General features: G+C 46.5%; 1 protein-coding gene across 1 annotated transcript in view; it reads left to right on the plus strand.

The window, feature by feature from the left end:
• Nucleotides 1–13068, plus strand: part of atp6v1c2 (ATPase H+ transporting V1 subunit C2) — a gene marked incomplete at both ends in the record, with an annotated part of 36678 nt that extends 23610 nt beyond the window's left edge. Inside the window, 7 exons of the mRNA XM_081393977.1 lie at nucleotides 2861–2959; nucleotides 3044–3112; nucleotides 3326–3418; nucleotides 8729–8816; nucleotides 9367–9464; nucleotides 9548–9677; nucleotides 12973–13068. Of these exons, the coding sequence (XP_081250103.1) occupies nucleotides 2861–2959; nucleotides 3044–3112; nucleotides 3326–3418; nucleotides 8729–8816; nucleotides 9367–9464; nucleotides 9548–9677; nucleotides 12973–13068 (673 nt within the window). The remainder of the gene's footprint in view (nucleotides 1–2860; nucleotides 2960–3043; nucleotides 3113–3325; nucleotides 3419–8728; nucleotides 8817–9366; nucleotides 9465–9547; nucleotides 9678–12972) is intronic.
• Between the last annotated feature and the right edge of the window lie 396 nt (nucleotides 13069–13464).

A 13464-nucleotide genomic window follows, 5' to 3' on the forward strand; every position in this document is an offset into this window, starting at 1 on the left:
GAGATGTGGCAACACAATGCCACATCTCGTTCCCTTCTCGGGGAACTGGGTTACAGACGTAACCTGAGACATTCCCTTCGAAGTCTAACTTCGATGCTGCGCCATGGTGTTGGCGCTATGGGAACATAAATACAAATGTTACCACGCCCAAGTTAACAGAGACTCCCTACAATGCTGTGTAAAAGCACAGGCGAATGTTAAGCTCAGACTGGACTTGTGTCAACCCTGAATGACTAAAGATCCTGGGGTTATATCTGCATCCAAACTGTAGAACCTGATGAATGTGTGCGGAGAGGACCAGCCTGTCCTAGCACAAACATCCTGTAAAGGTGCACCCCAGCAAGAGCTCTCAAGGACGCTATACTCCTAGTGGAATGGGCCCTAACTCCTAGAGGCGAAGACATTACGCATGCCTCATAGGAGAGGGTGATGGCTTCAGTAATCCAGTGGGGGAGGGAACTTGCTACCGGCAGATATGCCTCAACTGTCTGGCAACGCACAAGAACAGAGACACCATGGTGTCCCTCCCAACCAAAGGCATGTGGATAGCGGGAATAGTGGCCACATATAAATTTAAGGTAGCCGTAGTCAACCCTGCTGAAAGACGTTCGTGAAACTCCAGTGCTGGACCAATCAGGCAGTTAACTGGATTAACCTCATGTTGTTCACACAATGTTATAAAGAGTTGCCATTTCAGGGCATACAACTTCCTAGTACAAGGAGCACTAGAATTGAAGATTGTCTCAGTGACCTCCGCCAAAAGACCATAATCTATTAGCTGGTACTCCTCAGGGGCCAGACCCAAAGCTTCCAGATCTCCGGCTGGGGATTAAAAATAATGTCCCCTGCACTTGAGAGAGAAGATCTCTTCGGATCAGGATCTCCAAGAGGATGCCGTCCAGGAGAGACACTAGTTCCGCAAACCGGCCAGAACAGAGCAACTAGAAGGAGGTGAACTCAGTCCTGGCGATCCTGGTAGACAGGATGTCTGCCCCCACGTTTATATGCCTCAGAATATAAACTACTCTTAGAGAAAGGAACTTTCCTTTCAGCCAGAGCAAGATCTGCTGCTCCTACCTGAAAAGGGGGTGTGAACGAAGCCCGCCCTAGTGATTGATGTAGTAGACTGCCAAAGTGTTGTCTGTATGAACCAAAACATGGTAGTCCCTCAGCTTTGGAAGGAAGTGTTTCAGAGCTAGGAACACTGCCCTCATCTCAAGGCAGTTCATGTGCCAGGAGAGATGAGGGTCCCCCATAGACCAGGGGCTGGCTGGCCATCAAGAACCGCACCCCAGCCTGCAACAGCAACATGCTCCTAGTGTCAGGCCCCTGTTGAGGCACCCAGGCTTCTTCCAAAGTTGAAGAGCACATAGTCCGCGACACATGACTCTAAAGACTCTGCAAGGATGATTCAGAGGATGAAAACCTATGCTCTTGAGCCAGAACTGAAAATGTCTCGTGCAGCAGACCCAAATTAATAATGTTGGCTGCTGCTGCCATGAGACCTAACAGCCTCTGAATTTCTATAACAGAAAGCTCCTGACCTAGCTTGATGTCACTTACAGTGTTTAGAATCGAAACCACACGTGCAGGACACAGATGTGGCTGCATTGTGGTCGAGTCCCACACTACCCCCAGAAAAGTAGTTCTCTGTTTGGGAGAAAGTACACTCTTTATACTGGGTGTCGCAGACTCCTCTGATTGAGCTAGTATCAGCTAAACATCTATATAGATAATTCACAGAGGAGCCAGAGCAGCATCCATGCACTAGATGAATATGCGTGGGGACAAGGCTAGGCCTAAAAGAAGAACTCTGTATTGGTATGCTTCACCCCTGAAAGCAAACCAGAGAAACTTCCTGGATTCTGGCCGAATCTCAATGTGAATGTAAGCAACCCTTTAGATCTATCATCACAAACCAATCCTTGAATTGGATTTCTGACAATACGAGTTTGAGGGTAAGCATCTTGAACCTGTATGTCAGAAGAGTATGGTTCAGGAACCTCAGATCTAAATTTGGATGCAGCCCCCCATTCTTTTTGGGCACTGCCTCTCTCTCTCTTGGAGGGGTACATATTCTATGCCCCCTTTCACCAGGAGAGAATGCAGCTCTTTTGTGATAAATTTTTGAGAAATCTTCCATCTGGCACACCTTCATTGCTACCACACCTCGGAAACGGGGTGGATGGGAAGCAAACTGAATCTTTTAACCTTTTTTTTATAGTGTTCAGGACCCCCTGATAGATGTTGGGCAGAAGTTGCACTGCTGCCGCAAAGTCTGACAGATAGCATCTGTCTGTTTGAGGTGAACTGGCAGGGACCATCTGAACTAACTGAAGGGAGGGTTCACTCATGAGAGAAGATGGGGCGAATGGCTTCTCCACCTCCTGAATCACCCAAGGTGGCGGGAAAAGTAGAGACGTACCTTGAAAACCTGAAAAAAATCTGGCACACGATGTTGTCCTTGCAATGCGGTCTTTGAAGGTCAGCTAGTCATCAAAGATATTTACTGTAATGTATTTACTGCATTGCCGAACAGGCCAGAGGGCAAGATCAGGGCGTCAAGGAGAAATGCCTTGTCTTTTCTTTTATTTCCATAAGGTTGAGCCACAGATGCTGCTTTTTATCGCAAAACGTAAAGTTTCTTAGGAGGTGGCAAAACACAAAATGCAAGGGCAGTGACTTATAATTTTTCCTTCCATCTCATATTTTTATATGTCCTTTTTCAGTGTTCCGTACAATTCCCTACCTTAATGTCAAAGAGTAAAATAAGGTTCTTAGTTTTTAAATGTGATCTAGACATGTTTATGTGAGATTCAAAGAAAGTTTAATAACCATTGCTACTGCTGTACCTAACCAGGGGAAGCTTGCAGACCCGTTCATTGACCAATATTGTGAAGAAGGAGGACTTGGTTTTGAATTCAGAGTACCTCACAACACTGCTAGTTGTGGTGCCCAGGTCAGTGTGAACTCTGAGAGTAGATAGCTCATGTATTACCCATCAAGAGTTTTTCTGAATGTATTTGTATATGTATCTCTATAGGACGGCATATGCACTATGGGAGAAGACATATGAGTCGATGTCTAAGTTTGTTGTTCCTCGTTCCAGCCGGTTGGTCCCATGCATGTTTGTGAAGAATTTATATTTAATGGAAAACCTGAAAATATAAATTTTTAATTGTTTTAATATATTAATTACGATGATTGGTATATTACAAATTGATGTCTGCCCCAGTAATCTCTATATGTTATTTAGCATTCATGAATGATTGAAAAAGTTATGAGAATTCATTGCTCAAATCTGGTACCCCTGTTATTTTGACAGGAAGTTGGTTGAGGATGAAGATGCAGGGATTTTCACAGTAACACTTTTTAAGAGTGTCATCAGTGAATTCAAGGCCCATGCCAAAATTCACAAGTAAGCATACTTTCAAAGTGTTACTACACTCCCTTGTGAAAATATTAGCATACTTCAAAAGAGAGTGCTTATTACCTAATAAAATAATTTAATAAATAGTGTTTTCGGGCACTTCACTGCATGACAATTACATTTAAATGAAAATGTATTACAGTTTAAAGGTAACACTTTATTTTAGTGTCCTTAGGGACAGATTTACTGACAGCTTGAGCCAGCGCAATCCCTCTTTTGGTGTTAAAAACTACTGATAAATAAAATAAGCGCTGAAAAGACGTGGACATGGTTATTTTTGCGGCTGACCTTATTTCATATATGCATTTGTAGGAGTTTCCTTTCAGGAATCAAAATTTATGGGAGGAGAATATTTAAATGAATCATGCAAGGTGATTTACTAAGGTTGTGTTATTAAATTTTCTGGCATTTGCACCATTATTTAATGACCAAAAAAGCATGTCTTAAACCAGACAGTTGTTCTCCTTTATAGGTTCACTCGACGCTGCTTAGCGGTGACGCATTGGGAACGCCCTCAGGGCGGTGCAGATTGTCTGAACCCGTATAGAATCATGCCAATTCATTGGCCTGATGGCGTGGGTGCCTCCTCAGCGGCGCTAAGTCACTCATCCTTTAAATAGTGAACGTGCCATCTGCTCCTCAGATTTTCTTCTTCTTCAGAAGAGATTCTTCTGGCCCGTGAACTAGTTCACTTTTTGGATTCTGCATTTGGATTTTTGGATTTGGATTCTGTCTTGTGCTTCAGCACCCACACTCTGTGGAACTTCGTTCTCCTCTCGGTGAAGCACTATGGATTTGCGTCATTGCCAGCCTCCATGCTCTTGCTTCATTGCAAGCGACGACCTGCACGGTAAGTGTGTGAAATGTCTTGGCATAGCACATGCTTGCGAGACTATCTTTGGCCCTTCTAGCTACAAGACTTGTGAAAATTTTAGACTAAAAACTCTCCGCCCCAGGCTTGCCTGCTTTGATAAAGATATCCAGTCCGCTCTCCCCCACCGTGCTGCTAATTACGAGGCCCACGCCCTTCATGAAGCCAAGGCCTGGGGATCGAACGTCGAGCTTGAGGCGTTAGAAAGTGAGCAGGCCTGCTATTCCCTCTCTCACTCTCTCTTGCCTGGGTGCGTGCGCCGTGCCGATTCTCCGGTGGAGTTTCTTCACATCTATTTATGCCCCAATCCAGACGCACGCGACGTCGTCTCCTTTGGACTGGAGGGTGTTTTATTCACAGCGACGTCTGATTCTGAGGATTTCGGGTCCGTGGCTGCCGCTCTCCCGCCCAGCGGCCAGGAAGCGCGGCCCTCTGTGGCCTACACCGAGCTTGTGGATGTGGCCGGACGAGCCTCATGATTCTCAGTCCTCCAAGCTCGACAAACGTTTTTTTAGTGGTCAATCCTCTTCGCGACACTTGAGAAGAAAGTTGCCATTTTTCAGCAATCTTCACTGTGAGATTTCTAGGCCCTGGAAGCAGCCTTTCTCCGCGCGGCTGACTAACGCTGCGGCCGATGACTTCACCAACCTGGTTGGTTCTGTGGAGCAGGGCTACATGTGCATTCCAGTGGTTGAGGACACGTTGGCCATACACCTTTCGCCTTCGTCCGCTCCTTCCTGGAAGTCTCTCCCTCTTCTTCCGTTGAAGCCCTGCAGGACCATGTCCACCCTCATGGGAAAATCATACACGCCGGCTGGCCAGGCAGGTGTGGCGCTCCATACCATGGCAATTCTTCAGGCCTACCAAGCTGAAGTCCTTAAGGAAATGGATGAGGACGGGGGCCTCACGTCAGAAGCGGTCAAAGAGCTCCGCAGAGCTACCGACCTCGATTGGATGCACCATGGCGGGTTTGGTGGCTGTCGAGTGCCACCTATGGCTGAATCTCACTGAGATTCGTGAGAAAGAAAAGGTCTTCCTATTGGACGCCCCATCTCCCAGTCAGGCTTGTTTGGAGAGGCGGTTAATTCAGTGGTTGGCAAATTCCGAACTGCTAGGACTGCTAGCTTCCCCCAGCTCAGAAGGGAGGGACAGACCGTTGAAGTGTATCTGTTTCCCCTCGAGATGCTCTCCGGATCAAAATCTGTCATACCCCGCGCCATGCGCGCTTGGGGATGTAGAGTCAGCCTACCAAAACCATCTTCCTGTATTGAAGGATGGAGACGCTCAAGGCTATCTCCCCTCAAAGCATCTTCTCGCTCGAGCTGTTTCACCCACGGAAGAAGAAGCATCTGGCTTTCTCCTCGTGTCGAATGCTCCAGCCCCTATGCTAGACCCCAGAATGAGAGAGACCTCGATGACCCCTGTGGGCCAATCTTCACATTTCAAAGGATGCCTCAGGCCCTCCTTCGGCTGTTTTAGCTCTGTGCCCACCACCTCTCGCTGGCAGTCACTCAGAGTCTGGCGGCGAGGCCCCTCCCTGGGCCCATACCCGTGCAGCCCTTGTCTCACCACCTAGCAGCGTGGAGACTTTTGCCAGATGTGTCGTGCTGGGTTTTCCGCACAACCCAATTCGGATACACACTCCAGTTCTGCCACAACCCTCCTTGCTTCTGTGGGGTTCACCCCACTGTCACGAACAGCACCCTAGAGGTTTCTGTTCTACAGCAAGAAGTAATATTCCTCCTACTGAAAGGAGTGATAGAGGGGTTTCCTCCTTCAGACTTGGACTGCGGTTTCTTCAGCCACTACTTCCTTGTTCCAAAGAAGGATGGGGGTCTGCGCCCCATATTGGACCTGCGTCATCTGAATTTTTCCCTTTACAAAGGGAAGTTCAAGATGCTGATGTTGAAAACTATCCTGGTACAGATTCGAACAGGGGACTGGTTCGTCACCGTGGACCTGAAGGACGCCTATTTCCACATCCAGGTCATTCCACGGCACAGGAAGTTTGGGGGAAAGGCATATCAATATCAGGTCCTTCCTTTTGGTCTAGCTCTGGCTCCACGGACGTTCTCCAAGTTCATGGATGCAGCTCTGGCCCCCTTGTGGCTCCAGGGCATCCGTGTGCTAAATTATCTAGACGACTGGCTCATTCTGGCTTATTCCAGAGAGTTGGTGTGTCGTCACAGGGATATCCTTCTCCACCACCTCCGGTCTCTTGGTCTCAGGTTGAATGCTCAGAAGAGTGTCTTAACTCCTTCTCAGCAGACCACTTTCCTGGGTGTCCAACTCGATTCTCTCTCGATGCAGGCCTGTCTGACCCCTGCCTGAGTTTCCAGTCTCTGTGCATGCTTGGCCTGTTTCAGGCTCGGCCATCATGTAGTGGTGGGCATATGTCGCCGGCTTCTGGGGCTCATGGCAGCAGCCTCTCCTGTGCTGCCCTTGGGTCTCCTTCATATGAGACCATTCCTGTGGTGGATGAAACTCAGGGGCATCCACTCTTCTTGGTCTGCCTTCCGCCTGCTGAGAGTGTTGCGCAGTTGCCTTTGCGCTCTTTGGAGGTGGAAAGACTCCCCCTTTTTATTTAAGGGGGTCAAGATGGGTGCAGTTTGCTTTCGCCAGGTTATCACAACGGATGCCTCTTTGACTGGTTGGGGTGCGGTCTTCGAGGGCAGACCAGCGTGCGTTGTTTGGACGGGCGAGCTTCATTTTCTCCCGGCCCTGATGGGCTGTCATGTCATTGTCAGGACGGACAACATGGCAGTGGTGTCCCATGTAAATTGCCAGGGAGGCTCGCGGTCACACACCCTCAACAGGCATGCGCGCTGCCTCCTCCTCTGACAGGCTCAAGACAGGTTTCTTTTGCTGAGAACAGTTCTCGTTCCAGGGGACCTGAACGTCGCAGCGGACTTTCTGCCAAACAGTGGCTCAAATTTGGAGCATGTTTGGTGAGGCAGAGGTGGACCTCTTTGCGTCACAGAGCTCAACGCAGTGACCCCTGTGGTTTTCCCTGTCTCGTCAGACGCCTTTGGTACCAGCGTATCATCCGTGGCCGGAGTTGAGAGTGTATGCATTCCCTCCGGTCCTTTGCACAGGGAGGGTGTGTGGAATCCGCCTCCTTCTGGTAGCCCCATTCTGGCCATCCCAGACGTGGTTCTCGGAACTGAGCTCCCTGGTGGAGGGGTCCCCTTGGCAGATTCCTATCAGGAGAGATTTGCTGTCTCAGCTCCAGGGCAGGATTTGGCATCCTCGTCCCGAGATATGGAGGCTGTGGGTGTGGCCGATAAGAGGCAATCGCTAGTGACAGTGGCGTCTGGTCTTCCCGCTCTTTCTGTGAGTGAGCCTTGAATGGAGTTTGCCCCAGGTCTTGTGAAGGTATTTCTACGGCCTAGACCTGGTTATGTCCCCAAAGTTTTGTCCACATCATTTCGTTCTCAAGTGGTTGTGCTTCACTCTGCTGAAGAGGAGAAGCATAATTTGCTTTGCTCTGTTCGGGCTTTAAAGGCATATGTGGACCTCTCTGGCCAGTGGCGCAAGTCGTCTCAGTTGTTTGTATACTTTGGGGCTGGCCGCTGAGGGCTTAACGCCTCTAAGCACAGAATCTCTCACTGGGTGAGAGATGCAATGGGCTTATGGGGTTCGGAAGCTTCCTTCACCTCAGGGCGTTAAAGTTCACTCTACTAGGAGTATCACATCCTCCCAGGCTCTTTACAAGGGAGTTCCTTTGGAGGATATTTGTGTGGCGGCAGGTTGGTCCTCTCCGCACACTTGGATTAGGTTTTATAACTTGGATTTAGATGTGGCCCTTGGTTCCCAGGTTCTTTCTGTATGAACTGGAACTGCCTAGGTCCTGGTTGAGTCTGGTCTGGCAAAAAAAAAAAAAGAAAAAAAAGGGCCAGATCCGGCAGCGCTTAGCTTGAGTCGAGTGAACCTATGAAAGAGAACGTCTCAGGTTACTTGCGTAACCCATGTTCTCTGAATAGGGATCGAGACACTGCGTTCGCTGCCAAGCTCCTCTTGCTGCCTAGGGGCTTCTTCATCTTCATAGTTGGAAAATCTGAGGAGCAGATGGCACGTTCACTATAGAATGGGTGAGTGACGTGGCACCGTTGAGGAGGCGCCCGCACCGTCAGGTGTGATTCTATACAGGTTCAGAGAATCTGCAATGCCCTGAGGGCGTTCCCATTGCGTCATCGCTATGCAGCGTCTCGATCCCTATTCAGAGAACAGTAGACGTTTGCGCTGCTCTTGGTAGATTGCGCTGGTCATTATGGAAATTATCTGGCTTTGTTCTTTAATTTGCGCGTCATCAGAAGATCAGCAGCATAACTTTCCACTCCCATTGGCATTTATTTGGAATTGCGCTCTCACGCTAATTTGCCCAGTTTAGTCAATCTGGTCCTTATTGTTTCTCTGTTGGCCAACAGGTTTACAGTGCGGGAATACAATTCAGATGAGGCCGAGAAGCAAAAGCAGGAGATAAGCCGTCTCTCAGTGGATAAGAAGGAAATGTATGTAAGTAAAACAAGAACAAATGTAGGGTGGGACTTGATTTTGTCCATGGGAATTGATTGGATGGCTTGATGACTGTGGTTTGCTATTGGTTGATCTCATGTGAGTGACAGGTTGCCCAGCCTTGCGCCAGTTAACAGGTCATCAAAGAAGAGAAGAGCTGTTGCTGCAAGAGGAAGTTATTTTGATTTAAGATTATTCATGATATGAATTTAAAAAATATGTGCATGGATAAATCATACTGCAATACTGCAATATTCCATAAAAAAACAAGAAGAGTCAAATTTTAAGCACTGATTATTAAGACAAAACAGACCACTGAATTGACCACTGCATCAGTGATCTTGATTAACATCTTCAACTTGTTCACCTGTGTCTGGCAACCTTGGGTGATTGTGGGATAGTGAGAGATTTAATTTGATAAAATACAGATAAAGAAGAGGAAAACAATTGAAATGCTATGATTATTTTCAAGACTAATGGCAGGTAAAATATTTATCCCATGTCTCAAGAATTAATGCAACAATAATAGGGTGCTTATTTGTCTCAGCAGAGAACATTTGTGTGTTGGCTGAAGGTGAACTTTAGTGAGATCTTTGTGGCCTGGATTCATGTCAAGGTCCTTCGGATATTTGTTGAGTCAGTTCTCAGGTAAAAGAACCTCTTGAACAAGCAATGAATGAAAAATATAAACAGATCAACACACTTATTACAGTTTCTCTGCTGTTGGTCAGGTACGGTCTGCCGGTCAGTTTCCAGGCTGTTTTGCTACAGCCCAGGAAGAAGAGTATGAAGCAGCTTAGGCAGCAACTCAACTCTATATTCAAACACCTCGACCCAACGGCTGTGACTGGTAAACAAGATGTAAGATTTTTCTCTCTCTCATTCTGTACCTGAATTTCCACAGCCACTCATAGTTAAAAGATTAGTTCACACAAAAATTAATATAAGGCAATATTTGCAATTATATTATTATAATTGCATTTGTTGCTTGACAAAACAACAACAACAACAACAAAAAGACATTTCAGAATGACCATCAAAGTATTACAATCTGTCAGCTGTATTGGGTGCTTGACACAGGAAAATATAACAAAAACAATTTAATTTAAGTCTTTAATTAATAATCTGGTTTCACTTTATTTTGATGGTCCCTTTAATACATTCTGCTGACTGTAAGTAACATTACACTTACATGTCTACTAACTCTCATTAGAGTGTTAGTAGAGTATTAGTAGACTGTGGGCATGTAGTTGCAAAGTTACTTGTAGTCAACAGAATGTTCAAAAGGGACCATAAAAAAAACAGTGCAGGGAAAAGGCAGGAACTGAGTGGCACGGGTGGGAGGAGAGACCAGGGCAGTGATGACAGTGGGAGGAGTCAAGGAGGAGACAGAAGCAGGAGGACCCAGGCAGGGACCCAAAGTGCAGCCAGGATGATGGACCATCGGAATCGAGGGAGGGAGGAACCACGGAAGAGATTTGGCTGATGACACCAGGGGACGTCTGATGTAGATAGAGCCACTGGAAGAGGAGACCAGGGTGCAGATGGAGAGCTGACAAGACCGAGCGACACGATAGTCCTGGAGGTCCAGGCAGGGCTGCAGTGACAAGAGTCTGAGGGGAAGCCAGGGTGCCAGAGGACTGAAGTGCCGGTACAACTGAGGACCAAGACGGAGCTGGAGCCCAGTGGAGAGTGGAAATGGTGAAGTGGTGGAGGGACGAAGCGTTGCTGATGGCCTGTAAGTCCATGGTGCAGGCAGAGCAACATCTGACCAAGGTGGAGCCGGAGGAACGAGGGAGCCCGGTAGAGCCGTAAGGACGATGGTCCCAGGTGGAGCTGAGGGAGGGAGGAGCCAAGATGGAGCCAACAGGTCGACAGGCTTAAATGGAGTGACTGGATTGACGGCTGGAGGCAGAGCCAGGGGATCCTCTTGACTGGGCTGGAGACAGGAAGAACCGAGGCAAATCAACACAATAGAGTGCTGTCAGAGGAGGAGCTTAGGGACTGAAGGGAACCAGCGGAGGCTTGGCAGAGGAACTGCCTGACCTTGGAAGAGGAGGTGGGAGAGGAAGGCTGGATGGGAACTCTGGAGACACAGGAGATTTTGAGATGGGCAGAACCAGCAGAGACACAGGAGATTAATATAAATATTCTCTTCCAAATCCATCTAATGTCGAGAGGTCAGCAGCAGCTCATCCTCAGAAGTGCAAGTGTGGGTGGGGTCTTCCTTCATTCCCTCACACTCCACTAATACTCCCACGGTGGCACATGTTGTTGCCAGCTCACGCACCTGGTCAGGCATTTCGGGGTGCTTGGGCTCCGGGGCAATGGTTGGCTGAATCCTCTTACCTGCTGTTGGCTTGTCCATCATGGCAGGCTCAAGCTCACTGTCTGCGGTGGGCTCTGGTGTCATGTCCGTGCAGCGAGGCAAATGACTAGCTGGGCTCTGGGTCCGGAGTGGGGCTGATGAAGTCCTGCCCTGGGCCGATGGTGAAGGCAGATCCAATATTCATCAGCACACACTCCAGCACAGCACAGCACAGCACAAGTCAAGTCACCTTCATTTATGAAGTCACCTTCAACCTTTGCGCAACCTCTGTGCAAACACAGACGTCGCGCACATGCGCATCATGTGTTCAGTCCATAGGTATGCACGTTTGAATATATATATGTGCGCAGGCATGTAGTCCTTCTTTACAAATCAACCCTCAACAAACTACTTGTCTGGCCTTAAGAATGTATAATACAAAATTATTAATCGCGTCCGCGTAGCCACGTGGTGACTCTGTACAGATAAAACAACAACGTTTTATCTGTACAGAGGTAAAGGGAAGGGAAGGAGGCCTTCACAGGGGAGAGCCTAGTTGACACTTCAGGACTGCGTTGTCGTCATGTCCAGGCGCTGGTCCTTCATCAGATCTGGAGTGTGAGTGTGTGTGTGAGAGCATAAAGAGGAACATACACATTGCACAATGGAGAAAGATGGTCTTTATGGCCAGATGATGTAGTTAGTTCTGTGGAACACTAAAGGAGAAATTCAGAAGAATTATAGGCCTTCTACTTGCTCTTTTACAATGAATGGGAGCTAAAATGTTCAAGCTTCAAAAATGACACAGTAACACCTTACTCAATAATAACTTTAGTCCACATAGCTTTATTCCAAGTGTTCTAAATTCATACATTATATTTGTGTGAAGAACAGACTGAAATTTAAGTTTTTTTGGTTTTAACAATTTTTTTAACTGCCCACTAACATTTAGCTATGTTTCCATCCAAGGATTTGTTTGCGATTTTTAGGATATCACGGCAAGGAATACAATCTTAAATTGTACTTGAAAAACATATGCACTCAAATGAGGTGGATAATTTTTTTATTCAGTAAGAAATCGAATAATTACAATGGAAATATTTCACGAATAAATTACTGGCTGCACAACAAAAAATTGGTGGCAGTGCAAAGTGACAGTGCGTTCACGCTATGTCAGAATTAGCGTAATTACGAGAAAAGCATTCACTTCCTTACAGAATTCATAATTACAACTTGTAAACACTTTAAACTCTTTTCTGAGAGATCCACCTTGTACTATGTATTCAGTGTACCATCTGACCACTGCAGATTCATTTTGGTGTTGTTAGTATTGACATGATAATGCATAATTCCAAATCTGAGGTCCAGGTCCAGCTCTGTAGAATGTCACATGTTGTCATCTCGTTATCGCGGTAATTACAACATGGTGTGAATGCAGCATTTGACACAACAGATGTATTTGAATAACTGAACTGGCCAGCGGACCAGTCTCATTTTACACCATCTCAAATGTTGTTTTAGTCATTCTGAAATGCCTGAGCCAAAGTTTGTCATTAAAATTATTTTCTATAATCACCTCCTAGAACTCTCACATGATTGCATTCCCAAACATCAGGCATCCAAACGCAAGATAACATGACATGTCAGTTACCCAGGAAGTGAAGATTTTGTTCTCTAGAACACATGGGATGATGGGATGAAACACATGGGCTTTATTCGCAGCTGTTTTAGTGCAGTTTCATTTGCAACTTCGGATGGAAACATAGCTAGTGTGTAATTAAATGAGGACTTTAAAGATGAATAATTTTTTGCATTCTTTTGTGATGGTTTTGCTGTCACTCTTCTTAGGTGGGGCTTGAAATCCCAGACGGAAGCACCGGTCAGCAGGAATATTACACCTTCATTTGTTATCCTATCAAAATTAATTTGGTGGATCCAAGTTAGTGCTAAATCATGAAATGAACTCAGGAATATTAAGTTATTTGGCACTCATGTTTCTGTTTCTGTTTTGCATCTTGCATATTAAAATAAAGCCCGACAAACAGATGAAATACATGTCTACAGAGTTTTTGTACTTTTTTAATGTTAAACAGGAGTAGTAGGACTATGTGAAGTTTTGAAATTAATTTCAGGAACTTTCAACCAACTGCAAGGTCCCATGTTATCCATAAAGAGTTTAGTATTCTTATGTTTGGTGCGTGTGTTAACAGAGGAGAGCTAGTTAGACCTGTGCTGTAAAACTCACTCCCTTGGCCTCAAGAGGCACACTTGAGACAGTTTTGAATCCTGCTTAGAACAAAATTACCAACAGGCTAACTGGAAAACCATCCCTCGACCTAC

Source organism: Scardinius erythrophthalmus (genome assembly GCF_964197995.2).
Source record: "Scardinius erythrophthalmus genome assembly, chromosome: 19".
NCBI classification, from domain to species: Eukaryota; Metazoa; Chordata; class Actinopteri; order Cypriniformes; family Leuciscidae; genus Scardinius; species Scardinius erythrophthalmus.